Source organism: Bradysia coprophila, chromosome IV (assembly GCF_014529535.1).
Source record: "Bradysia coprophila strain Holo2 chromosome IV, BU_Bcop_v1, whole genome shotgun sequence".
NCBI classification, from domain to species: Eukaryota; Metazoa; Arthropoda; class Insecta; order Diptera; family Sciaridae; genus Bradysia; species Bradysia coprophila.
The window spans coordinates 3,590,348-3,618,343 of NC_050738.1; the positions used below are offsets into that span (position 1 = coordinate 3,590,348).

Below are 27,996 nucleotides of genomic sequence, written 5' to 3' on the forward strand. Positions count from 1 at the left end.
AATTTTCGTATATTAAATACATAAACATCAGACAATTGCGTGCGCTACAACATCATTATAGGAATATTGTTTTAGACTATCCAACGCATTGTGTTGAAACATTTTCACTCAGTCAGTTGAAAGCAGTCGAACAATTCGGTTCGGAAAATTTTGTTCAAGTGAAAAATAGCATGATAAAGCTTGTTGAATATGAATATTGTGCATATAGTGAAATATTGTGCCGGTTCGTACGGTCGGCGTTAACGCTTCAATGAAGCCACTCTTGATGTAATTGAGCATAAAATTTAAAAAAATTTGGAAGCCGTTGAAAGCTTCATATAAATTCAAGTGCATTAGAAATTGAATAAGTGAAAGTTGTTGAAAGTTTTCAGACGACTGGACGTTTTTTATTGAATCGAATTTTTATTTTCGAGGTTGATTAACTATTTTACTCGGTATAAAGAGTCCTTCTACGCTTTATTGTGCATTTCTTTTAATGTTAAGGAAAAGTGTTTCTTGCTTGGAACACGAATATTTTGTGATTATAAGATAAAAAGTTAAAATCTCATTTTCTGAAGAGGATTAAATTAGAATTCCCATGAAGTCAAGGAATTCGACTTTTGCAAAAATTATTTCGAGTACATACAGTGAGTTCAACTTTGTTCGTCTTGATGAATTGTAACACTAAAGAGGCTTCAGATGAACTTTCGTGGTTTTTTTTCAAATTGGGGAGATCCAACTCTTAGTTGGTTTAAGCCCTAAATAAAATCGTAAAATAAAGGTCAGACAGACTATTTTCCAGAAACACAACGAGTAGGAATCTAGATCTTTAAAGAAGTGGAAAAATACTGGAACTTGAGCAAATATTGACGCAAGTTTAATTAAATCAATCAAAATATGTTAGAATTTCGTATGTGTAGCCTCTGCTGATAGGTGTACGAATTAACAAAGTTGACAATAGTTATTTGTTGACTAAGGGAAGAAAATTGGCAACAATAGTGGAATTTCCCATATTCTTCCCTCGGTAAACACAACGTTTTTCATGCGTTCATATTATACCATTTTGCAAAACCACTGGGTAGGTTCTATTTTCTCCACTCAGAAAATCAAGAATGGAGAAAACTTCTATTTTCTTCCCTGAACTGTCATCAGAAGATACGTCAACAAAACGGCACTTTCCAATGATCTTTTGAGTGGAAAAAATAAGGTTATTCACGCTGTTCACGCTGTTCGTTTCGTACGTACAAAAAATAATGTTTCATGTGTATGGTGTGAAAAATCTTAGTATCTACGCTCAAGATAGCATTTTGTTGTCTGACGAAAACTAAGGTGAAGAAATGTCTATTTTCTCAGTTCTTTCCCTGATTGGCTTTTTTTTGAAAATGTCATTTAAAGAATTGACGTTTTCGTCCAGTGAAGAAAAGCAGCTATTCCCACCGAACTTTCAACTCAATCGATTTATGGCCCTTGCTTGGCCCTAGTTGGAATTTCCTTATTTTCTCCCTTAAATTACTTTTCTAAATCAAAAATTCGAGGATTGCCAATATTTTAAGTTAAGGTACTTCGATCAACGAGTCTTATTTTGAACTCCTTTTGAAGCAGTACACCAAAAAATCCTAGGAAAAACACACATGAAAAACGTACATTGTGAGTGAATACATCAAAGAAATGTCAGTCTCCGACGCACTACAACGATAACTATAACCAAGGTTCTGAAAGGACAGGTTAAGACACCCACGAAGGTGGGTAAGGTTGGTAAGTTTAAATCGTCATATCGACTTTTTTAAATCACAGAGAAATTTTGATGCCACCGCCTTCGTGTCAGAAGTGTCTTAACCTGTCCTTGACTATAACAGCATTTTCAAAAAGGGTTTCCTCGACCCAGTTGTGAAAAATTAGGATTCGAATGTTGTTGCAGCTTATTTACTAGTTCTGACACTGGCAATCCTCAGGAGTTAAATAAAATTTTGATGAATAACGTGGAACTGTGATAGAGTTAGGTCCTTTCTAGGTCGATTCAATAAAGAATATTTCGCAGGATGAAAAGAATGCAATTTATATTTTGCCGTCTGTAAAATACTGAACCCGCATGTGATTAAAACTTTAAACATTAAGACGATTAAAATATGCCAAAAGCCACCACCATTCAACGAAAAAAAGTGTGAAGAAAATTAATAAAAATAAATAAATTAAACGAAATATCTGTAAATGTGCACACAGTGAATCAAACGAAACAGAAATCCAAAATGAAATCTTCAATTGAATTCGCACGCATATGTTTGGGATTATTTTACCTCGTTACGTTGGCAAATGTATCAACAGGTAAGTGGAATATTGTCCTTCATTTGAACATGTATACCTTTAGTTGTAATAAAACATTTCTGTCATAAAAAAATGGTATGAATTTTCCAGTAATGGATTCGATGGCACCACATTTCCAATTTTAGAGGGTGTGAATGCAAACATTTTATTTCAAAAAATAAAAAATCAATTAATTTTTCTCTGTTTGCAATATACGAAGTGTATTGAATTTCAAATTAAAAATTATTCCTTTCGTCAATGTAAACACAATAGACTTGAATCATTTCACGGCACCTTTTTGTGGTATTTTTATATTTTCTTTAAACATTAAAAAGTGAAACTAAACGACTATGCCAAAAACTGAGCTATGCCTTACGAGTAAATCTTCAATCAATGATCAATTTACTAATTAAACAAATCTTCAAAAGTGGAAGATTTTATTAAATCTTTTACTTCGGTTGTTTATAATATTTTGAGATTCCAATCTTCTACCTCATCTATTTAAACATACATTTTACCATTATAAGATGCTCCTAATTAGTGCGCATCGTTCCATTTTGTCGTCGTTATCGATAACAGATGATTAGCCAATTCTAAAATGCCATGGATCGTATTGTAATCCGATATCAGATAGATCTTCTAAAATCGATTGTAATGAGATATCGATCTCAAGATTGTTTTTCAAGATTGGTAAGAAATTATTCAGTAAATCAAGCGCCGTCATACCTGCGTCTTAGTTCAAAAAAGGCTGGTTCAGTGGCAAGAAAAGCAGCAGACGTCAAGCTAAACCGTTACAAAGAGCTTTCGGATCAAGGTTATTTCATTTAACCGTTCGCAGTAGAGACGCTCGGTCCTTGGTGTGAGGAAGCTATTCGTTTCGTGGATAACCTAGGCAATTTGATCTGTGAAAGAACTGGTGAAGGAAGGTCTAAAACTTACTTGAAGCAAAGAATAGGTATTGCTTTACAGCGCTCGAATGCAGCTTGTGTTATGGGAACGTTTAGGGAAAATGAATTCGAACGGTTGGACGAGATTTTTTACATACTGTGATTGATTTGTTGATTAATTTGTTAGCCAGTTTCTCTTAGTTAAGTTTCTAGTTAAGCCTTTCTCCTGTTTCTCCTGAATCAGGCCAGTTTCCATGGTTCTGGATAAATAGAATAGGGAAATTTTTGTTAAGTATAGAAGCCACTCCATGGGTGGAATTTGTTTCATAATTTGATACAAATTTAGGATGTTGAACAAAACAATAAAAAAAAAACTTTAAAAAAGTAAATCAAGTTGGGAGTTGAAAACTTCCAACTAAAAAGGGTATGAATTGAAATGAGAAACTCAAAACTCGGCAAAAGTCGGTCGAGTGGTAGGAAATATTCGAAAAAAAAACGAATTCAGAACAGATCTCTGAAAACATAGCGCTGCTACTGGCATTAACATATTTACGGCTTTTTTCGTTACGACAGGAGCTATGCTTTCTTGGAGGCCTTTGACGTCTAAAATGCGAGTGTTAATGCTAACAGCAATGACAAATTTCATTTAAGTCAGAAGACTTAGACGACAGTTAGGCGGACAATGTGTCTTCCTGCGTTTCGTTTTTCTTGTTAAAATATGAAATCGGGTCCAGTGAACATAAGCTTCATTGCAGCCACAGCACCTCACTAAATGCAGGATTTTGTCGAAGATTTTGTTATTTGACGGATCGTTATCTTTAGATTCAGACAGCATTTATATTGGGAAATCTCATACGCAATTAGCGGCTAAAAATACTTTCCCACATTTCACTTTCCGTTTCTATCTATCGTATCATTTTATGTTGCTCTTGTGGTAGTTTCATTAATGATTTATGCGCTTCGTTAAATGCGTCCAGCACACAAAAGAAAATGAGAGAACACCTTTAGTACCGTACCGTTTATATTGCAACCGGTTCCGTCTGCATAGAGGCAAAATAGTTTATTAAAAAGACAATCAAAAGATCGACTATTCTTAGCCAGTGCTTTTAAGCGAATGTAGGTTAACGTCAACTCGTTTCCACGTTATAGGACCATAAACTCGAATCGTACCAGAGGTGACACCATAAAATTAATTTTATATCAAAATCGAAGAAGTATTAATTTGTAACACACCAGAATTTATGACTCCATTAAGTTTTAATGAAGTTCGTTCCGCAGCATTGACATGCATAAGAGAGTTGAGGTAAAAAGAATCTATTTTCATTTGTAGCTATAGTTTCCAGTAGAAATTAATCAGCTAGACTTCTTGAACTGTTTTATTATCGCTAAATCGTCGAACCAGCATGATTAAACATTATTTTTAGTTTAGTCACCAAGTCCAGACAAATCTCATAGATTTAAACAGAAGATCCGTATCATTTTATGCCATTCAAACAGTAAAATTATGATAAATCCACCCGAAAATATCAGTTGCTGTGTCTTTATTTAAATAAGACAAAATAACATTTATGACTCTCCAGCTAAGAATATAACGAAAATAAATAAGAGATTTGCCAAATATGCTAAGTAGGAACAACATAAACGCAATACAAGAATGGAACATCACAACCGTACATCCATTTCTCGTATATTCGACATTGTCTAATCAGCATATTTTTACGATCATGGTGCGTTTTCGAATTGTTTTTCATTTCGATTTTCTTTAATAAAAAATTACTTTGTATTAAAGAAGAATCGTTTTTTACCGAACAAGGGTCGAAAACACTCAGTTGTCCATATATACCAGCAGCACCCCACGGAGATGGTACATTATGTGATGAAGTTAATTTTCATTTCTCTGATATTTCTGATATTTTAACTTTCATGTGACAGTTAACTCTTACCAAATTTGTGACTCAATTTGTTACAGCTGATCCATTCATATACTGTACTGTCATATCGGGGTTTACAAGAGTTTAATAGTCATAGTGGTAAAACCGTATAAATTCGTATAAAACAGTGAGGTTTGATGAGTGGACCAGATGGAAAATAGCTGAAGCAAATTACGTCACAAATTCGCCTTCGGCTCTGGCTGGAAACTTCTCACACGCTAAAAAAGACCTTTAGTCCTGGTACGAAATGCACTATTTTTTGATGGTATCACTCAACTTTCGTGGTCGTTACGAGTGCAAGTACATTTCTGAAAAAGGATTCGAAATACATCGACTTTACTTTGGATGAAACCTTTCCACCAGAATCCTTTTTTTTAAATTTACGATGGCAATAATGACCACGAATGTGTTAGCTTTCAACAGAAAATAGATTTGGTTGTAGCAGTTTGACCAGCTGTGAGAATACTGAGCAGTTTATGAAAATTTCGTTAAACTGTTGACCTTTCTCAGAGCTGGTCAGACGACTACAACCAATAGTCATTTGTGTACCTGATTTGCACGATTGATTTTAGGCAATTTCGCGAGTTGTAGGCCGAACGGAGTGAGGCTTACAAGTGAAAGTGTCGAAAATCAATCGTCCAAAGCAGGTACTGGTACATACATGTGAGTTTTCATACAAAGGGCCGAAAACTCGAGAAAAAAAATCAAAAATTGCCCTCATTTTCGGCCCGAAGCATGAAAATCTAATTTTTATTTAAAGCCACAGTCGTGGTCGTTATTGCGGTCGTACATTTTTCGAAAAAGATTCTGATAGAACATTAGCGAAATGACTTTGTGAAACAAAATCTCAATCACTCGCGTTATAGATAGAAGTACGACGGCCGTCTGCCCTCATTCCAATGTCATCACTTAAAATGCAAAGACTAATAAATGAAATACAGACATTTCGCTTACATCAAGTACGGAAAACATTTAAATTTTTATGCTTTCGCGTTGTGCTTTAAGGATTTTCTACACAACGATGACTCACCATTGTATATGCATTGAAATTCTCTTGCACAGTCATAGCCGGTATGACACAGCATCTCTCTCTTGTTTATCAAAGCGAAAAATAATAAAGAGTTTTTATAGTTTGGCGAATGAAGTGCGTAAGGGTGAAGTGAATATTGCTGGACGGTAGAGAGATTCCTTTTCCTTTAAATCAGTTGTATCAACGTCGACCAACCAAATTTATGCATGTAATGCTAATATCCACCATATACCCTGCGTTCCAGACATAACAATAATGTTTTGACAAAGGTGTTTGTTACACAATATTCATTTCATTCATTGTAATAAAATCGGAACGACTTTTATCATGCAAATGAGAATGGAATAAAATTTATTTCAGTGAAGGGGGGACTGCTAATTCAATTACATCGATTAGATATATCTACATTTTTAGCCCGTTTGTACTCAGATAAATGCTGAACGTTCCATATTGATAAATAAACAATCGGATTAAACTTTTATATTTTTATTGAAGCCGCGTGCTTGTACATGTATTGTGCGCTGGGTAAACATTGTTCCATGTTTGTACAATATAGTAATAATAATGTATGTACGCGACATCAAATTTCGCTGAACGTAAAGGCACACACGCCGTACACTAATGTCTCACTTTATTGATGCACTTAAAATGAAAGCAAAAAATCTTTGTTTTTATGAGAAGTTGAGAGATTATTTTTTTTTAAATTGATGTTCAGAAGCGGAATCGTTTGTCCTAAGAGAAATAAGGGTAGGTTACTAAACAAGGGACGTAATTTGCTATCTCGTATCCAGATTTTATTGTTTTGGCTTAATATACTATTACTTAAAATATGAGATCAAGGGAAATTATGACATCCAGTGGTGAAACTTTAGCTCTAGTATTTGGGTGAAATATACCTCTATCATCAATTCACGCTAAAAAAGGCTTTTAGTCCTAGTTACGAAATGTACTATTTCATATTGGACGGAGAAAAAGTGCACTTCTAGGGTCCTAGGTATGAAAAATACATTTCAACACTTCTTTATATATGACAATGACGCTGCGTTAGAAAGACTTGCGTGAGAAACATTTTGAATTTTCACCGCACTTACGGCGTGAGAACATTGCAATGGGACAAATGATGGAAATGACTTATTGTGTGAATTTTACCGATCCGAGGCGAATCCACAAAAAGTTCATCTAAATTTTTGGTAATCCTTAAAAATCAACGAACATTTAAGGAAAAATGTTTGAAATGGAACAGATGTGCAGCAGCACTAAAGTTCGAGACAAACGTCATCTCTTCCTTTCATTGAAATCAAAATTGCATAGGACTAAGTCAACCGTTTTCAATCAAGGTGTCAACGAACTCTTATACTCAGCCGCGAGTCTGAATTACCTCTGCACTATATCTACATTGTCGCACCTAAGGGGTCAATTGTGTCAGTTTCACAACAAGATGACAGCACTTATTATGTCAAATGGATCAAAGTGTCAAGCTCTCTAGAATAATTGACAAGATTTCCTAGGCAAATCCGACAAGTCCACATTGTGTTGTATTAACGTGGTCGGCGCGGTCTCAACTCTCACAAAATGAATCCTAGAAAACGGAAATCAACTTCTGGAACTTCCGAAGGGTCTAGAACTAAGAAGGTTAAAGTAAATGACTGGCCAATAGAGTCCGAGTTCGTCTGACTTTTATAATTTTCTGTTTTACTACAGAAAACTAAAAACCAACCGAAAGATGATCCAAGCACATTGCTGACCGATGTATGCAGTGATTGTTTGGCTATAATTTTTGATTATCTGGATATCGACGATCTCACTGCTGTGGCCCAGACCTGTGTAAGATTCAAAGAAGTGGCTGCTAATATTTTCTTCCGAAAGTTTAACAATTCAATTGCTGAACGTTCTCATCGAGGATCGAAGATCGTTAAGCTGGTAAAAATTCGAAACATATTGAAGTCGTTCGGTGACGAAATGTGTTCACTTGAAGCATCCTCGATTGATGCATGGCAATCGGATAAGCCAAACGACCCACGGATCTTGCAACTAATCAAGAAATATTTCTGCGGAAACATTGACGATAAAGTCATCGCCAGCGAAGGATTTCAGAAAGAATTGCAACTAAAAGAATTCCATTTCGACGAGTCCATGGTCGAAAAGGCGAATTTTGTTTTCGCGCGATTGTCGAAGCTGAAACTAACGAAATGCAAGCTCTTGGGTGGTACCGAACAGTTATTCGCTAACTGTGCGAATTTGACAAAGTTAAAATTGGATTTTGTTCACACGAATCCAGCAGTTGTGTTTGAGTATGTTGGAAGGGCGAACGGAAGAAGATTCAACAAGTATGTGACGAGCGCCAATCCAGATCCATGCTTCGATCATTGCTTCCCAAAGTTGACATCCTTTTCGATGAAGTCCATTACTACTGCAAGTGCTGATGATCTCGACAACTTTCTGTCAAAAAATCCTCAACTCAAAAAGCTGAAGATCGTTGAATGTCGACAATTTAACGATGTCATTCAGTCGGTTGTGGACCACGTTCCACACATTGAAAAGTTGAACGTCAATGCCAAATGTATCAGAAAGAAGGAATTGCTGCAATTGATGCAACTGAACAAGTTGGTGATACAATTTAACAAAGGGAAGCATGAAAATGTTTACAGCGCACTGAAAGGAGTCGCTAGAGGTGGGATCTTGCTCGACACGTTGAGATTGATTGATTTCCAACCATCCGAGAAACTGGTCAAGACCCTAATCGAATTTAAAACACTGAAGCGACTGGAATTGGTCGTCAACAGCTTTCCGGAATCGAGTCGATCAATGTTGTCCGAACAACTTCAGCAAACAGAAGTAACAGTTGTAAGCGCTGCATAGATTTGTATCCTCATACCAACACATTGTATTATTTGTTCGCTTGTGCGAGTCGTGAATTATTTTCTTCTTATTTTTCGGTTCAGTCATTTTCTTGTAATGAAAATTGAACTGAGCTGTTTCCTATTTCGTTTTTCCTTTGTTTTGTTACAACAATTTCTTCAAACATAATTCTGTCTGTTATGTCGCAAAGAGTATAATATTTATGTTGATAAAATTAATTATTCTATCTAAATAACCAGCTAGTAACTGGTTACGGTTAGCTTATTATAGCTCATGGAAATGAAAGAATAAAATTAATTTTGTAAATCGATTCAATTCTACAAATAAAGTTTTGCTATTCATTGGCAAAGAGAATCTTTCACTTTAGTTTACTTTAGCCTACAAATGTTTGAGTAGTAGCCAGGAAGTGGCGTCATCGTGGAGTAATGGACGACCAATCAACTCTGACTGTACAGTTGCTGTATTCAAGATATTAGTTCGGAGAAAAGTAGCTAATTCAACGTTGCTTTACTAAATTGTCATTAATTTTAGCACTACGGTGTGTCAGTAAAATTCAGTAGATGTTCATTAGTCGAAGCACACCAAAAGTAGATTCTTGGCGGACTAGCTTCTGAAGGGGAATTAACAATGGAAATTCCGCTCTAAATTTAAGCTCAAATTTTCCATTCACTCGCTAAACTCGCCGTTTTTACCGTCACTCGCTCATACTCTCCGTCTTTTTTTGTAACAAAATAAACTCGGTCCTAAAATTCATTCGTGTGATTTTAAGTTTGCAAAGTTAATATTGCCGCCCAACAACACACCTCTAGCAATAAATTGCCCTTCGGAAACGTCTCAACAAGGCCTATTATTTTGTCATCGTCAAGTAATAATATTCAAACCGTAAATTGAATCCAACAAACAATCACGACAGAATAATTAATAACTTAAATTTCTGATCTAATTAATCAGGTCACTCGACTTTCACTTATCATTACAGGTTGACGTAAAAATTGGAAATTATAAGTTGACTGTTCATATCATTATTTTTCGGAAGATCTTTTCCCACATTTTCCTTTGTAAGACAATAAAATTTTTTGGGAAAATTTGGAAAAATGTGGAAAATGATTTCCCAAAAAAATGATTCACAAATGGTGACAAAAACATTAGTTATTTGTGTGCTTGGTTTAGACGATGTGTTGAAGCTTGTACAAGCGAAAATAGCTTAAAGACATCATCCAAATCAAGTACTCAAAAAAAAAATTCATGCGGAGGGGAAAAAATCGAGAAAAAATTTCCAAAATTGACCTTGATTTTGGCCCCAAGACATGAAACATTTATTCGGGCAGCCTAGCGCATCACTAGGAGGATTTTTAACGCTACGTAAAATTCGCAGCGGATCAAATCCCAAATAACACATAATGCACAGCAATTACACTAGTGAGAATAGACAGAACCTAAGACGTGATAAATAGGGTCGCAAAAAAGGATATCCACTGCTCTATACACACACAGCATTTTGAAAACCGACACGTTTTCTGTTCTGTGATGCACTGGTTTTTTGTGTCTGTTTTCAAAATTCCATTTGTGTACTTCATATCATCAAAAGTGTCTATGTACGCTGTACCCATTTTCACTCATTTTCATAGTTTGTTTGCTTGAGAGAGTATAGCTTTATCATTAAAATGGGTCGTGATTTTCGCCATCTTTTTTTTGATAAAAATTGCATGTACGTAGAAAGACTAACAGATGACGCTAGGAGTAACTCTATGATAAATTCGAATATTCGTATGGAGGATGTGAAATTTTCTTGAATTTAAAAATTTTGAAGTGCGGAAATCAAAAATTTTGATTTTTCTTGTTCAAAATAAAATGTTTCCTGTCATATAAAAATAGTTCCGCATGAAATTTCAAGAAAAAATAATTTTTCACTGAAACTATTTTTTAACGATGGAAAACATTTTAATTATAACGAGAAAAATCAAAAACCTCGATTTCTGTACTCCAAAATTTTTAAATTTAGCAAAATCTCACATCCTCCATACGATTATTCAAATTTATCATAGAGTTACTCTCAACGCCATCTAAATTCCCCTGATTTCCCCTCTCGTTGAACGAAACTATATCACAACCCATTGTTCGAGTTAGCCTCTCTGTTATTCGTATGTAACAGACGTCAGAAAGCTCATATAGCCTAAAGACATTCCACTCACGAATCAACACAAATAAATAATTGTGGGTACGTGGGAGAGGTGGGACAAATAAATAATCTAGCTAGTTTACCACCACGTCCAATTAAATAAGCATGTGCTACATGTCCACTACCGTCACAAGTCACAACGTCCTGAGATATGTGTGATATACTATGGAAAATTTTAAAAGATAAATTGATGACAGAGGTTATTGTGGCAGTAATTTTTAACGACTTTTTCCATCTCAATTTCTTTTATTTTATTTGTAATGCGGATATGATCAATGATCACATGTTTTTTTTCGACGGAATGTTTCCTTAAGTCAAGTTCAATCGCATTACGATGCATATTGTACTTGAGTGCGAAAATATTAAACGTTAATTCGGTTCGTGTAACTGAACTTTGATCGTAATTTTTGATAAAATAATCTCGTAGAACAATAATTTTTCTACCGAAAAAAAAATCATTTCACATTGAGGCAACGGTGGGTCAATATTTCAATAAGTAAATAATAACAAAGCACACACACACTGTACCGAAACAGATAACCAAAATAAATCGAAAAACATTTTTTTTATTATCTCACATAAATTAGATGAAGCTTTTGTTTGCTATATTTTATTTGCTGACTTAATATAAACATAATTTGCTCTCGATATGTGCGTACAAATATAACAATTTGGTGTACGTACGTTGTACATTGTGTCTGTGGATAGGTATACATTGGGAGTACATTTTATCGCTAACGTATAATATATATCAACAATGTATACGATACGGGTATGTTACGTAGATTTATCGGTAGATACGTAAATCATCGAACATTGTAGCCACATTAGAACCACGCAAATCTATAACATATGTACTTCAGAGTGTAGCAAATGATGATGCCTGACTAAACCCATACAAGTTTTCACAGACGTCAATTGAAGAAAATAGTCAATTCGCGAACTAATAAATCAATTGAATGGAAACAATTAAGTTTGGCTCATCGCCGTGATGAATATTTGGTAGAATGTGTAGATCTCCACCACTCTTACAAGATCTTGTGACATGCCTAATTGAGTGCATCCTCTCGTTGAAAAATTCTAAAATTTTCTAATCTAAAACAATTTGCAGGGTACACATCAATTCACATTGATACACCATATCAGCAATAATAATTTGACTTTCTCTTATTACCCAGTCATATCATCAGAAACATAAAACTTACCGAGTACAACCACCAGAGAATCGAGGATTTCGTAATGATAGATAATAAAATTGTGATTCATGTGAAAAATGGTTCGGATGCTACGTCTTAAGACGTTTATGTCTGCCGATGTATGAAAACATAATGAGTCATGAATGACAGACACGAATAATTTCCTTCGCACTGATTTACTTTTCGGAAGGCACAATTATTATTTACGACTATACACATCCATGACTGATATGTAAATCCAATGTGAAAGTAAAATTCACGCCGGAAAATTTGTTATAATGCCATGCAACTCTGTCGCATGTGTTATCTGAAGAGCATAGATAATAGACCACATTAACCGGTGTTAGGCAGTGAAAATGAATTTCAATAAACAAATAAATTGACGCGCATTGGAAGTGTACAAAAAATATATTTATGTGACAGCGTCGGTTTTGTATAGATGGAAATTCGTTCCAGGAATGACTGTGACAGGTGTGTTATCTGTTATTGACAGTGACGACATGAACAAGCGATGAGCTTTATCAAATTTGATTAACAAAATTGTTGACATAACAAAAGAAGGAAAAGATCCTGCACAGTCAGAGGCAGTGAAATTTAACCATGAATTTGTTTCAGCTGTTTTTCAGCTGATCCACGTATACAATCAAAAGTGTTGAAACTGATACACGCACGTGCGTGGTTGTGGTAAAATCGTTTAAAGAAGTATAAACAGGTTCGATTGTTTGTATGGATCAGCTGAAAAACACCTGAAGCAAATTCATGCTGAAATTTCACTGCCTCTGACTGTATCAGTGACAATGTGCGGAAAATACATATTTTGATGAAGTAATAGATTTGGTACTAGTAATACTACTATAACGATATTTCCAAGTCATCATCTGCGTATGTGGAATCCACATTGTGAATCCTAGTCTGGCTATCACAAATATGAAATTAATTACAGTTTCTATGGTTTGAAGGGATTTTCTTCATCGAATTTAGTGGAGTGTGTCCGAGACTCCACCAAAATTCGAGCAAGTAATTTCCACAAAAAGACTAACTCAGCCTCCTTCACGATGGGATTGAACAAAACTTCAATAGGGTCGCAACACCACCTCCGATTTTTTTTTTCTTCATATTATGGTCGAGGGACTCGAGTACTACACGAAAATGTTTTTAGTTTTCAGTTCCGATTTGCCGTTTCGGAGAACCGTTTAATGGAGAATGCAATCCTCTACAAATAACGCCATTCAAATAGTTTCAAGGTCTCTTCGTCTTGAACATATCACTATTCAAAAATGTCGAATTTTCGACTTTCGCTGGCTATAGCTTCGTGGCCAGGTTGTCGAAGAAAGCCATTTAAACACGAATTAGCTTAGAATTTGTCACTCTACCCGTTGCGATAACAATCTGTACTGAAATTGGTTCCAAGGTCCTGGGTAGCCATGGATGCTGATTCTCCGAAACGGCCAAACGGATCCGAAAACAGTTTCGTGTAGCACTATAAATATGAAACAAATCAGATGTTGTGCCGCCACCAGGATTTTGGCGGCCTTAGGAAAGGGTGTTGGTATTACCGAAACAGAGAACTTTTCGTTGCTTAAATCGCTGCATCCTATATAAGTGCCCCAGATGTCCTGAAAATGTGGCATCACTATTCCTTAGAAATATGGAAGATGATTTCTGATAGAAAATAACATTCCAGAATATTGATATTATAAAAGGTTAAATACAGAACGAAGAGAGTATGATACTATGAGTATACATTACATTTTGTGTTCACAATAGCTGCCAAATAACCAATGTTTGCTTCGATAGATTTTATAATCGGGAAAATTGCCTTAGCCAAGTTATCACAATTTTCTTTTGATTAAAATAAATTTTCTTCTTCGTCATTCGTTTCGTTAATAAAATCGAACCAAAATTAACTTTTCCCATTTTATCTTTATCTTTCAGGTTACGTCGCATACTTTCCGCTAACTGATGTCCATTTAACATTTCCCCTAAACGAACAAATCATCGACATTTTACTAAAGAGCCCACCATTTCTTCAAGTGAATGCAAAATCGATTCAGGTTTGTTAACGAACGAAAAACAGATGTTCCGAAAAGTGCAACCCAAAATCCAATCCTTTTACAGTACACCAGCAGCAATAATTCCAATAAAATAAGATTCCGTTACGAAATCGACGACACACAAAATTATCTATCGATAAATGAACTGAACGGTGAGATAAGAATGGAGGACAATATGAAGAAATTAGGTAAAGCAAAAAATAGACGGAAATTATGTTCACATCAATTCGGTTCGGCTATAAATAAAATCCATTTAGCAAATTAACGAAATTGATTACAACCTCGCCGTCGTATATTGTAACATACCATGCACCCATGAGCGTTTCATTTTTACAGACGAAAATATTACAATTGTAATATCAGCAAGTTCAACCAATTACAAGACAAATTATAGCACAAATACGGCGCGAATGTCTTTCAAAGTTGTACCGGAAAACACGTCGCTGGCGGAAAGTTGCAGGAATTTTCAACGGATCTGTTTCTGGGATAAAGCAATGCACGCTGTTCCAGAGAATAAACTGAATGGAAATAAAATGATCGGATCGTTGGGACCGATTTTTTATCGGAAAATCTGCCCGAATTTGAACGTTAAATATTCATTGGTTAATGGTAAGTGATCTGAAAAACTGTTGAGTTTGAGCAGTTCTTAACTTAATGTTTTTGCATATGAGAGTTTCCTTTTCGATTATTGTCGTTGAGGCTGCAACTATTTTTGGGGAAACATTGTCCTAAATTTTCCCAGATTTTCCCAAAAACTTTTTTTTGGAAAATACGGGAAAATTCCAAAAAATCTGTGAAACCCCAAATGGTCCCTGAATAGAGCCATTTTACCCCACAAATTCTTGACAAATATTTAGACTGTATTAGTCAGTCCAACTAAACCCGAGTTATTTTGAACTTTGCGTCTTTTTAGGGAAAATCGTCACAGTGTAAGGAGTTTTTTAGTTGAGACTCGGACATGTCGGTGCTACCACGGCAGAGTAAAACCAGGCAGGAGTACTTACTTTACTCTGTCGTGGTGCGAACTGTTTTCAATTTTAAATCTCCAATGAGATCAACATCAGGTTGATCCTACAGAAGAACATATAAATCCCTAGCATAACCACTGACGGCAACTAAAAATCGTTCTACCTTCCATTAATTGACGATTTTTCTACGTAACGAAAAGGTTGAACGAATTTGACACGACTGAACTTGTCATAGTTAATAATTGCTTCTAAGAAAAGAGTGTCTCGGGGGTAGTTATGTTCAAGATCTTGGTTTAAGAAAGACTTCAAACAGCAAAGCCTAACGTACTTACCAGTGATACTATCTTGTTTAGCAACAACGTATTTTGGAATCGAATCGAACATGTTAACTACAATAACCAGATTCGATCACGACTCCATCAGTCCTGGACCAACGATTACCGCAGTGATTAAATGTGATGTATCAAATAAATTGAACGAAGAAACGGCAGTTCAGATCAAACCGTTGCGAATCAATATTCTCGATCGAAATGACAATCCACCGGAAATCCAAACCCCGGAGCCATTAACCATCAGATTGGAAGATCCTCACTTTACACAGGTAAGTTATTAGATGTGAAATATGGTTGTGTTTGAAAAAAAGGTCATCGAATCACCCATTGAACGGTATAGGTAAATGATATCGAAATTGCATGAGTAAACGAATAAAGAAAAAAAAAGTGAAAACGAAAGTTGAAACATGATATGATGCCACCCCCTCTGGCAGTATCATGTATTTGCATTTAGATGGTTTCATCGTTGGAATATTAAAAATATGTCTCCGGAGATGGGATTTTTTTTTTCTAAATTAACAACACACCTTACGCCGCAGTAATAATTGTAATTTAATTTGAACACATTGAGCGTATTATACGTAGTACCGTACATTATTAACATTGACGACAGTTTATGTCTTCTCATTACTCGACAAAAAAAAAATTATTTACAATTAAGTTGACCACATTTTTATGGAGTAAAAAAGAACTGATGGCAATATTTTAATTAGAATTCCATTTTTATTTATACAACATGAAAAAGTCAGAGTTTACGCACATCATACGACGACATGGCTCTCTATACGCTGCTATCGGAGGGCGACGCATATAGAAAAAAACAACCAGTCCTGAGAAACAGTAACATAATTGAAATTCTATTGAATTGAGTGTAGGCGATGTATGGTGTTTTCGCGATTTGCTTTTTTGTAAATTGTCCACATTTTCTTGGAAAATTTCATCAACCGTTTCGTAAAGCTCATTTTTGCGTTAGGTGTACATTTCGTTGTTGTTGTAGACTTGTTCAGGGTGTTTAGCAATTTGTATGATTTAAATACATAATCACCAGAACGGATCCGTTAAAGGTGAATTGCGTTTTTCTTTTTATTTTTTGAACGTTTCCGCTGTTATTTCCTAATGAACGACCCGCATATATACTTTCCGACTTTTATCTAGATTGGTAAATTTGATTCACCACCATCCACGGACGTTATGCTTTTAATGTATTTATTATTGTCTAGAGCTTCGATTTAATTGGCAAGGATATTTATGTCATCTGACCTTCAGCATTTTGTTTGTTTGTTGGAATAGGTCAATGCATTTGAAATAATAAACCATTGTACTGGTATAAACGAAAGTAGCGGTGGCGGGAACATTTACCCAAGTTTAATTTATAGCAGTCTAAGTGGCAGGTGTCAGCTGAATAATTGTGTGGAATAACATGTGAATATTCGCAACTTTATAGGATGGTTGGAATCATATACCAGAAACAGTTGTAACTCTCACGAATTTCTATTGCATTGATTTTCAAGCCGTATTCCTAGCTCTGAAGAATTTTTTACTCTCGTGCACTCACATAGCTCTCAATAAGTCATCAAACTATGAAGGAGTCCTAATTCTCGAGAAGTTATAACTCGAGGTGTTGACCTGTCGCTGAAAATATTGTTAAAGGAAACGTATATGGCAGACGATATTGCTGACCGGAACAGGAATTATTAAATATCTATGTTAAAAGCTATAGGTTTGGGTGTTGGTGGGTTCATCATTCTTTCACAATGCTTTCTCTGGAAATTCTTAACTCAGAGGTTTCTTTCACACTCGTCGGCATTGTCTTATGTTAGGTTTGTTTGACCTTTTTATACCATATACTCACTGTAGTGTATATGCAATTTTAGGTATATATGCTGATTGTTAATTATCTAATTTCAAATACCAATTATCGAATATCAATTAAGTTGATCATTTAATTTGTTACATACGGCTATTCATCTGTTATCGATAACGACGACAAAGATAATGACAAACTCTGGATAATATGGTCCCTTAAGTAGTAAAATGCATGTTAAAAAATTGAAGTACAAGATTTGAAATCAACAAATTTAAAATAACTTGATAACTAAGTAATAGACCCGATAATAATACTGGTCAGATGCATGCCGTCTGTAACAGATTAACACGTTGGATTCCTATTTTCTGGCATAACTTCCGAAGCCTTGACTACACATCGTCGAACTAGACCTTAAGAATTTCCTTCCACGAAATTTACTCGAGTTATCGTCCACAACGAAAATTTGGAACACATTTTTCATTTTTTTCATTGGGACACTATTTTCTGACGTAAGACCCTAGACTTTCAGTCAAGGGAATAAAAATGATAATAATGTATTTCTAAACGATCTGTCTGCGGCATTGTGTGCTGGCCCGGACTGGCCCTGTGGGCAAATTTTTGTTATGAAAGAAGGGCAATTAAATGCTCTTTACAAATTTTATTCATCATACGCATGAAAGGCTATTTCGAGCCAGTGCGGCCCTGATTGTGTGCGTAAAAGTCAGTAATCACCGAGTTGCACTTAACATTTTTCTTCTCCAAAGCCCTAGTGCTATGATTTATCACTCGACTGCTGGGTAGCATCGACATTTTTTTGGTATAGCCATAGCACTACTCTTAGCATTAACATAGAAAATATTTGAAGGCTGGTGGTTAGAATTAGTCTTTCCGTTTATTTCGTTACCAAGACAGTTTTCATGTTTTCTTGGTTTAACACACCGAAAATGTAACAGGTACAGTGTAAAAGCGTAAACATGTATCAAAACTTGGAGACTTTTTAACTTCTGACATGCAAGTATTAATGCTAGGCGCAGGGCTATGTTCTGGCATGACCACATTGATATAAGAAAGCATATGTTGCATTGGATTACATTATAATAGACCACATGTCTAGTCAATGGGAAACCTGCTGACATCAAAAACATGTTTGCTCGTATAACAACGCGAATTCTATTCATCAAACATTAATTTGTGGTTTTTTTAGTGATAACATAGCATTCGAAGAAGAAGGTTACAGACTGCATTCTTGATCGTGAAATTTGTTGATATTTGCAAAGGTCGGACGGCATCGATTTTTGTTTCTGTTTCTGTCAATTCATTCAAAAATGCTTCAAAAGATTTCTATTTTGATTGCGTTCTGCCTGTTTTTGAGTGTGCAGTCTTTATGTGACGGTAGTCTAACTTTCATTTTCGTTTCAACTTTCAATCGTTTAGTTAATTGCATTCGAAATTTCAGCTGTTGAATGTGAAGATGAGTCTCACGAAGATCAGGGTGTTGTGTTGGAAGTGCGTTCATGCTCAAGCAAACAAAACAAAAGTACGAAATGACGAGAACAATCGACATTGAGAGTATCCAATAAAGTTCCACAACTTATCGACCATTTGACATTTAATTTTAGCACGGGACATACCTTCTGGCAGAGCACAGCGCACATTTTGCTTGATCAAACCGGACGGAGTCCAACGAAATTTGGTCGGTGAAATAATTAAACGATATGAAGCTAAAGGTCTCAAATTGGTGGCATTAAAGTTTGCCTGGCCGAAAGAGCATGTGTTACGAGAATTTTATCATCATTCAGCCAAGATGCCTTTCTTCGAGCACATGATTGGACATGTGACACGAGGACCCGTTGTTGCAATGGTTTGGGAAGGTTACAATGCAGTCCAAATCGGTCGTCAATTGTTAACCGGTGGTAATCGATTCGATCCCGTGCCAGGATCAATTCGTGGGGATTTTAGTAGCAGCGATTTTATACATCGTTTCACTGTTGCCCATGGATCGGATACGGCGGAAGAAGCGGAACGAGAGATGTTCTTGTGGTTTGATGAAAATGAATTGATTTCATGGCATTACTCCAATGAAATGTGGATTTATCAAAAATGATTGTAGTGAATCTACGTATGGAATGAAATAAACACACAAGTTTGTGATTTTCATGAAACTTCACTTCGACAGCTTTGAACCGACTCTTCAATTCCTTCTTCATTCAATGTTCTCATGAAAATGTTCGATGTGATGTGAACCGTTAATCATTGGAACTGTTGGCAAAGTACTACGCTAACAGTCCATCGTGCGATTAGTATCAGTAAGAAACCAGCGCTATATCATCCGAAAATAATATCGATGAGATGAGCCATAGCTCCCCGCTTTTATCATTAACACTTGTAAGTTAGACCTCATAATTCCTCCAAATTTTGATACATGTATTCGTGTAAAAGCGCACGTGCTGTGTGTCTCAAGTGATACGAAGAAGTCATGATATAAATGCTAAGCCTGATACCATCAGCCTCCAAATAATTAGCAGTAATTCAGCTAGGAGCAATGCTATCGTTCAGCAGATCTGAGTAACACAATGTAGTATAGCACTTTCTATGCGGTAATCCGGTAATGAAAACAACCTCAGTAGATTCTACTGCCTGCGTGCTAATTCTTGTAAACTTTAAAATCTTTTAAAAGCTCGATGAGGTTCGACTACACGGAAAAATCATTTCATCAGAACGAAAATGAAACTTTCCGAATTCCACTAATGAATCAAAACGTAGGGAACGGTTGTTCAATCCTATTTTATTTCAACAGTGCTACCGTAAATCTACTACTTCTATTTCACTTTACTTCTGCATTAACCTGTTACAGACGGCAAGCATATGACCAGTATTGTTATCGGGTCTATTACTTCCATCGACCAAAATATTTTTAATCGGTTGATTTCAAATCTTGTACTTCAATTTCGTTAACGTGCATTTTACAATACAAAATAACATTTTACACAGAGCCTGTCATTATTCTTGTCATCGTTATCGATAACAGATGAACCCTGCTCCGTATGTGACAGGTTAAGTACATGTTTCCAAACCTTCAACGGATAACATAAAGTGCGGGTTAATTCCAGTATAGCACCGCTTACAATTTTAATAGAATGTGGTGAATATGATAGCTCGAATATTGAAAAATTCCTTCAACACTACTGAAGGAATTCTATTGAAATTGTAATTGAAACATATAAGCTGTACTCCCGACAGTAGGGTCCCATGTGTTTTTGCTGGCTTTCTCTCCGTTTGCATGTTTCGACACATTTATTCAGTCAAAAGCTGATTGAAATTTCTATTATTAAAGCCAAATTTCGTCATACAAATATTTGTATTCCTCGGTTGGACTATCCCAATCCCACTCAAGGTGGAACGCTGAAAATTATATCTTATATGCAAAGGTCATGATTTATGACAGACGATTTTTTTTCGACTGCATATTAACATCGACAATGACCCAAATACGTCGCCCCACGCCATCATGCAATCAAACATTATTTGGTATCCTGTAACTACCCCTTCGTGTAATTGTTTTCAATTTTTTTTTTTTATTTTGATCATAAACGACGACGACGTCGGTTAAGTTTTTAGTTCAAGTGAAAACTATTTTATATTCGGAGGGTAAATGAACAGAACAGGTTATGTAGTACACGAGTTAAATGAATTAAATTATGCGTGTAAAAGCGCTAATAAAATTATCAAATTAATTAAATATTTCAAACATTATTCCCCAGACGAACTAATAAAGGATTAATAGAAGTAGAGGCGAGTAGGTTGAATTTAGTTGTTCATTCATCGTGTGTATGTAATAGTTTAGAGAGTTCACAATGTAAATTATCATACAATGAACGGGCTGATGTAATTGGCGTGGGTTTACTAATAAAAGACATTCGACATCATAATTTGAATCATCCACTCCGAACGGCACGTTTGGTGTAGGTTTATTTATACCGGTAATACAATGATTTTCCCCCGAAGAACGAAAATAACTTTGGAAAACGCCAAATATAAATCTGTCTGAATATCCCATTCGAATAACAAATATTCCAAATAATTTCACCTCTGAATTAACTTCGAATTAGAGTCAAAAGAAGCTTTTGCAACCCACAATTATTTCATCGTTTCCGAGAGCAGCACAGATATGCGGTTCATTTACTTTCTGGTATTTGAACTCAATGATTTACTTACTTTTCATTGGAATGGGGTACATCCTTCTCCAAGAAATATTTGATACGCCTTTGATTTGTGGCTATACTGACTCACTACACTACACATTGGCTTCGGAAAAATTATTATTTATTTGCAAAGGCACGTTTTGTTTTTTAAGATGTAAAGAAGCTGTTTATCTCACAATTCTATCGAAAATTAATTCGTTTCGGTTATAATACGAAAGTATTGGATGTAGTAAGAGATATCTGCTACGAAATGCTAGTTTTCGTACATCTTCGTGCTTATAGGACAATCGTATTATTTGGTTCTTTTTGGGCCACAATATTCACATGGTGAATCAGACCCTCTTATTTTTGATCAGTTTTCGTTGCCTCAATGTGTAGGGATCGAGGTATGCTTTTTATCTGAACATTTACAATATTGTTACTAAGATGATGAAGGGAAAATAATTGTACCAGCCAAAGTGCCAAGTGTTACAAAAAAAGTGTTGACACAAGAATATCGTATTGTAGTGAACATGGCCTATTTTTACAAATTCTCGCAAATTTTGTTGATTTTCTCAAATTTTCCCAAAAAATATTTCAAGAAAATTCGTGAAAACTTGTGAAAATCGAAAAAATTTGTGAAAGATCGTGAACATATTTTCGCGAATATAGGCCCTGGTAATGAATGTATTTTGTACATAGTAACATGAAGCTTGGCACTTTTACTGGTACAATTCCCTTCGCATCGCAATCATCAATGCAAATTCACGCCGTAAGTGTGCGTTCTATTTCAAAACGTAGCTATAACAGTTTAACGGTTAGTTGTTCACATTTACTATATGACGTCAGTTATTTTGTCCAACTGTCAGTTGTTTAAATTTTGGGCGCATTTATGACGTGAATAGTCAATAATCGTGGAACATCTGTCGAATTTCAACTCCGTTTTTCGATCCCTTTTCTCGTATTAACCTGTCACAGAAGGCAAGCATATTAACAGTGTTACTATTCAAACTATTATACTTTATTTGATCGAACATTTTCAGAGATTGATTTCAGCCATCTGTTACTTCATTTGTTTTGAACATGCTTTTTACTATATAAGAGCTCATTAGTCAGAGCTTGTCGTTTATTCTTGTTGTCGTTGTCGATAACAGATGACAGCCATCTGTAACAGGTTGAAAAGAAATTTTATATGGAGCGTCAAACACTCTTCATCCCTCCAACGAGGATGGTATTAAGGATGATCCCTTAGACTCTCAGTTTTCTAAAATTAAGTTAAAGGAATTAAAGTTTTAGTGAAATTGGTCAGACTTTATTGGTGTGTTCGGTTACTTTATCGATGGGCGCAGGACGGCACTGGCTACCAAAAGGTGCTCCAGTGACAAGTAGAATTAGGCGCAAAAAGTGAAGAAAAGGTGACAAAAATCTTTAATGAAAGGCGTTAATGTAAAAAATTCTTTATTATTAACGATTCGCCTCATATGGCCAGTGCGGACCTGGATGGGCGTATTTTAATAACTTTTTAATGACTTATTAGTATGTACATTTCGCTGAGATAAGACGTCCTATAATAGATGTTCAATGTGCCTTTTATGTGTGGTATACCGACTACACATTATACCATACAATAAACTATAAGCTTCGCGAAAAACAATAATTTTATTTCTGTTGTAATCCATTTTCTGTGTGCTTAACCAGTTGTCTTATCTTACGATTTCCATCGAAATTCATTCGTTTCGGTTACTGTTAATACCTATATGTTAACATTGGCTGGGTTCATATATTAGAAGAAGGGATTTTATTCGAACTAAATTTGAACTGGAGAAGCAAGCAGCTTGATGTATTATTGGAAACGTTGTTGACCCCGGCGTCTTTTGCGTGTAAACGAACAATTTGTATTTTTGAACGCTGCATTCGTTAATTACATTGTAATGGCTGAAACATTACATATGTTAACTTCTGATCACTAACAAGGAAACTGAGTTGTATAGAACCGCGCCAGCAAAATATATTGGGCAGCAGAAAAAAATTATTTTGTTTTTTATTTATCGAGCACTTAGAAATATAATTCTTCATTTAACCTTTCAGGATACCGTAATTAGTACGAAGACCATCATATTCACGGACAAGGACTCAATATCTGTTAACTCAAATCTATCGTATGAACTACTGAACGATACTTTAGATATTATACACCCGGTTTGCAATGCCTACGAAAACGATCTGTCTGGATTGAAATCAACTGCAATTAGTTGCAGTAAGTACACACACCGTTTGGACGAATTTTTCTTTGTAAATTCTTTATAATTTTAGAATTGCAATTTTCACGAAATGGAATCTTGGGTGTGAGTCCTTACTGCTTTGGCTTATATGCAACGGATAAAACGATAGATGCAACGAATAGTTTCGTCTTTAAATCTGTGAGTCTGTTGAAATGAGTCATATTTTATCCCTCAATTAATTTTCGTCCATTTTTCCCCCACAGTCTGCAGCCAAAGTATGTCTAATCACAAATGTAAGAAAGATTCATGTAAAAGATCAACCGGCTGCACAGGCACTCCAATCAAAATCGTCTGAAGAGTCGTCATCGTCTGCTTCGGATGAATCTGGCTCGAAGGTTCCGTACGTTGATTATCCGGCGCAAGTGACGATAAATAGGAAATATGCGTTCATGGCTCGAGTAGCCCAGCCGAACATAAGCGGTCCCATTAAGCCTATATTCAATATTAGCGATGATTCTGGTGCTTTTGGCATCACCAGAATCGGAGGCATCATCTACGTCAGCAACGTTTCGGCTATTCAGAGTAGCCCGAACAAGAGGCATTTGTAAGTGGAATTGATGAAATTCGGGCGATTGTATGTTGAATGGTGGATAATTTTCAGAGTAACTGTTTCGTGGAAAAAAGGACCAAAAGCCATTCCAAGTAGATTGAGAATCGAGATACTTGTTGCCGATCTTCGCAAAGGTGCCAATGTTTGCAAAACAACTGAAATTAGTTGCTCCGAAAATGATAACAAAGATGCATGCTTAGACTCTTGCAGTGTGGGAACACAAGGTGAAGGGTAAGCGATCGGTTATTGATTTCCTGACTGAATTTCTCACGTTTTTAATTCTGTAAATTTATGAAACAGTTGTCAGTGGCGATTGAGTAATGCTACACTTATATTGTCGACAAAATATACAACATGTTCACCGAACATCACTACCTGTCCAGATGCTACCTGTGACCCGTTGGAACAATTAGGTGAACAACTCGGTCATCTTATTTGTCCGCAAGATTGTTCACGGGACGTCTTTGGCTCTATCAGCAGCCATGGCATTGGCATCTTGGCAGCAACTGGACTATGTACGTGCGATGGTTTTGGGAAGTGTACTTGTGGTCCTCATGACTTTGTACCAAGTAAAGAAACCAAAGAAAACAAACCGAAGAAAAGCGAGCCCATGACCGTTCGGGTGCAACAAGTTGACAAATCGAACTATAACAATCGTGTATATCCACAGTGCGGCGTTCCATGCATAATTCTCGTTATATTGTGTCCGATTACCTTGACCATCGTGATCATTTGTTTGGTGATTTCACGGCGAAAGTACATCAAGAAAAACCGAAAACAAATGGAAATCAATTCGTCATTGAATGAACGACGCGAAACGGAGACGGAAACATTGACCGATGTGCCACTGGTGTCGATTCACACCGAATTTACATTTAAAAATGAAGGCGATCCGAAATGGGAATTCCCCAGATGTCAGCTGGTTCTTGATGTAGTTCTCGGCGAAGGTGAATTCGGCAAGGTAGTCAAAGGCTATGCTACAGATATTGCAAATAGACCGGGCGTTACAACAGTAGCTGTGAAGATGTTAAAGAATGGTGCAAATTCAGTAGAGCTCTTAGCGCTATTGTCTGAATACCAGCTGCTGCAAGAAGTTCACCATCCTAACGTAATTCAGTTGTTAGGAGCGTGCACTCAAGAGTCCCCACTGGTTATAATCGAATATGCAATGTACGGATCACTTCGCAATTATTTGAGACTGAGTCGAAAGCTTGAATGCCACGGTATGGAGGCAACGGATGGTGTGGAACCAGTCACCGTAAAAGATATACTCTCATTTGCTTGGCAGATCTGTAAGGGAATGACATATCTGACAGAAATTAAACTGGTTCACCGCGATTTGGCGGCTAGGAATGTTCTGCTGGCAGAGGGAAAAGTTTGTAAAGTGTCTGATTTTGGACTCACCAGAGACGTATACGAAGATGATGCATATCTGAAGCGTAGTAAGGATAGAGTTCCAGTAAAGGTTTGTGCAACCGTTTTTTGCTGGTTTTCTGTCTTGCTAAATTTTCGAAAATTATTTAGTGGATGGCTCCTGAATCCTTGGCAGATCATGTTTATACAACGCGTTCTGACGTGTGGGCGTTTGGTGTTCTTGCATGGGAATTGATCACATTAGGCGCGTCGCCATATGTAAGAGAATGTGAAAGCTTTTTAATGTTCATGTTTAAAGTTTGGTTTAATTTCTTCCACAGCCCGGCATTCCTCCGCAAAATTTGTACCATTTGCTGAAAACTGGCTATCGAATGGAACGTCCTGAAAACTGTTCCAACGAGATGTACGCTCACACGGTACAATTTTATAGTAAACCGAATTAACGTCCAAATATCGTTTCAGTTATTCCATCATCAAATCGTGTTGGGCTGACGATTCATACGCCAGGCCATCATTTAAGCTGCTAGCATCGCAGTGGGAAAAACTTTTGGGAAACAGTGCGAAATATCTCGAGCTCGACAGCAACAATGGCGTTTCAAATCCACTGTACTGCAGCGGTACAGCTGCCGAAGAGAAACCTTCCTCCGATGATCTAACCGTATCGATAGCAGAAGAGCAGCTAGAAGAATCGCTGGATCATTTGTGGCGTCCACCGACATCATTAGATGGAACCGAAGGCAACGGTCCGGCAATGGGATATGACGTTCCACGGCCGCTTATCGAAAGCAAAACGACTGAGCAAATACTACGATATCAGAATGACTTGACTGTACCGGTGAAGAATAATAACGGCTACAAGTTGCCACGGATTAGCCAACAAAACATTCCAGTAGATCTTAGCCATTATGACAGTCCGGTGAAACGGCGAAAGTCTTATGTTGATATGAGCGGTGGTACAACATACAATTTAGAATCTCAAAATTCCGACAAAAAGAAATTGTCGAAAGATATAACATTCCGTTTTTCAAGTCTGTTGAATTTAAACGAACAAATGACCTCGTTGATGTAAGGTGTGATTGTAGATCGAGATATATGTTTGGGAGCAGAAATTTCATTTAATTTTACAAAGGAAGCAACCACCACCAGAAAAGGAACTAAAATTATTGTTGTGCTACTCCACAGTAGTCCAGACCTCTCCATTAAATGGGTTTGATTATTTATCAAAATTCTACTATTATTCTTCAATTAAGAAATGACGGGGAAATTGATGCACATGCACGCTGTAGTTTGTGTTTTAAAGTAATTCTTTCGTAAAATGAGTGTCCAGATTTCATTTTTTTTATCAGGTATGTGTCGTCTATATCGTTATTAAAGGGCCAGTATTTTACTATTCTAAAATAAAATGTACAAAGCCGCGTCCCCGATAATACAGTCGTCGACTTTAAAATAAGTTGCCCATTTCGTTTCAGCTGTTATTCAGCTGATCCACCTGATTCACTCATAGAGAGTGAAGCTTTTAGCATTCCAGGTGCGTGCGTGTAACTATTTCACCCATATATTTAAACAGGCATAACCACTTCTATTTGGATCAGTTGAAACAAAATGCGCCAGTTATTTCAAGGTCGCCGACTGTATGGATATTCTTGCGAAGAGCGTGTTGATTTTAAGACCTGGTTTTGTTTGCAGAATTTTATAAAAAAGTTTTGATGATGAGTCGAACAATTTTGGATGGCTAGATGTGGCATCGATTGTAGCAATTTGAATTTTTTTACATGCGTCGAAAACCGTATTTTTCATGTTTCAAGCATTCGACGCCCTCAGCATGTAAAATCCGTTACATAGCTCAGGATAAAAATAAAAAGTCTCGTTTTCGTGTGTGTATTGACCTCGGCTACGCCTCGAATCAACAAAATTTATACGAAAATTATACTTTTTTTATCTTTTTATCCCTAGTCATGTGAAATACTATTATTTCTCATGTCCTGCACCTTTTCTGGGCTCTTAAAGCATTCCGTTATCAGTAATTTTTTGTAACTTTTTAATGCAAGATGTCTCATAGTCAGATGTAACCAACCGTGATGACTAA

At 36.2% G+C, this 27,996-nt stretch overlaps 3 protein-coding genes across 5 annotated transcripts; all 3 read left to right on the forward strand.

The window, feature by feature from the left end:
- Positions 1–129: 129 nt before the first annotated feature.
- LOC119085817 (proto-oncogene tyrosine-protein kinase receptor Ret) lies at positions 130–27,724 on the forward strand. Its single transcript, XM_037196308.1, has 14 exons — positions 130–267; positions 2,018–2,301; positions 14,298–14,416; positions 14,481–14,604; positions 14,753–15,025; positions 15,738–15,985; positions 23,793–23,961; positions 24,018–24,124; positions 24,190–24,530; positions 24,588–24,767; positions 24,837–26,001; positions 26,061–26,168; positions 26,231–26,313; positions 26,373–27,724. The coding sequence occupies exons 2-14, from the start codon at positions 2,226–2,228 to the stop codon at positions 26,977–26,979; spliced, it is 3,600 nt and encodes a 1,199-aa protein (XP_037052203.1). The 5' UTR covers positions 130–267; positions 2,018–2,225; the 3' UTR covers positions 26,980–27,724.
- LOC119085836 lies at positions 7,584–9,201 on the forward strand. 2 transcript variants are annotated; one of them, XM_037196340.1, is made up of 2 exons: positions 7,584–7,760; positions 7,830–9,201. In XM_037196340.1, the coding sequence occupies exons 1-2, from the start codon at positions 7,701–7,703 to the stop codon at positions 8,985–8,987; spliced, it is 1,218 nt and encodes a 405-aa protein (XP_037052235.1). In that variant the 5' UTR covers positions 7,584–7,700; the 3' UTR covers positions 8,988–9,201. The 2 variants fall into 2 exon arrangements, with proteins under 2 accessions (XP_037052235.1, XP_037052234.1); XM_037196339.1 differs by having other exon boundaries at positions 7,584–7,766; positions 7,830–9,200.
- LOC119085850 (nucleoside diphosphate kinase-like) lies at positions 18,648–19,693 on the forward strand. 2 transcript variants are annotated; one of them, XM_037196359.1, is made up of 4 exons: positions 18,652–18,668; positions 18,728–18,915; positions 18,980–19,060; positions 19,143–19,693. In XM_037196359.1, the coding sequence occupies exons 2-4, from the start codon at positions 18,849–18,851 to the stop codon at positions 19,625–19,627; spliced, it is 633 nt and encodes a 210-aa protein (XP_037052254.1). In that variant the 5' UTR covers positions 18,652–18,668; positions 18,728–18,848; the 3' UTR covers positions 19,628–19,693. The 2 variants fall into 2 exon arrangements, with proteins under 2 accessions (XP_037052253.1, XP_037052254.1); XM_037196358.1 differs by having other exon boundaries at positions 18,648–18,915.
- Positions 27,725–27,996: the final 272 nt, after the last annotated feature.

Excerpts from the sequence above, each read along its gene's own strand:
- LOC119085817 (XM_037196308.1), top strand. The coding sequence starts at position 2,226 with ATGAAATCTTCAATTGAATTCGCACGCATATGTTTGGGATTATTTTAC. Across the intron at positions 24,125-24,189 it reads ATAGTTTCGTCTTTAAATCT|TCTGCAGCCAAAGTATGTCT; the intron begins GTGAGTCTGTTG and ends TTTCCCCCACAG. Across the intron at positions 26,002-26,060 it reads AGGATAGAGTTCCAGTAAAG|TGGATGGCTCCTGAATCCTT; the intron begins GTTTGTGCAACC and ends AAAATTATTTAG.
- LOC119085836 (XM_037196339.1), top strand. The coding sequence starts at position 7,701 with ATGAATCCTAGAAAACGGAAATCAACTTCTGGAACTTCCGAAGGGTCT. Across the intron at positions 7,767-7,829 it reads CTAGAACTAAGAAGGTTAAA|AAAACTAAAAACCAACCGAA; the intron begins GTAAATGACTGG and ends GTTTTACTACAG.
- LOC119085850 (XM_037196358.1), top strand. The coding sequence starts at position 18,849 with ATGCTTCAAAAGATTTCTATTTTGATTGCGTTCTGCCTGTTTTTGAGT. Across the intron at positions 18,916-18,979 it reads TGTGCAGTCTTTATGTGACG|CTGTTGAATGTGAAGATGAG; the intron begins GTAGTCTAACTT and ends TCGAAATTTCAG. Across the intron at positions 19,061-19,142 it reads CTCAAGCAAACAAAACAAAA|CACGGGACATACCTTCTGGC; the intron begins GTACGAAATGAC and ends ATTTAATTTTAG.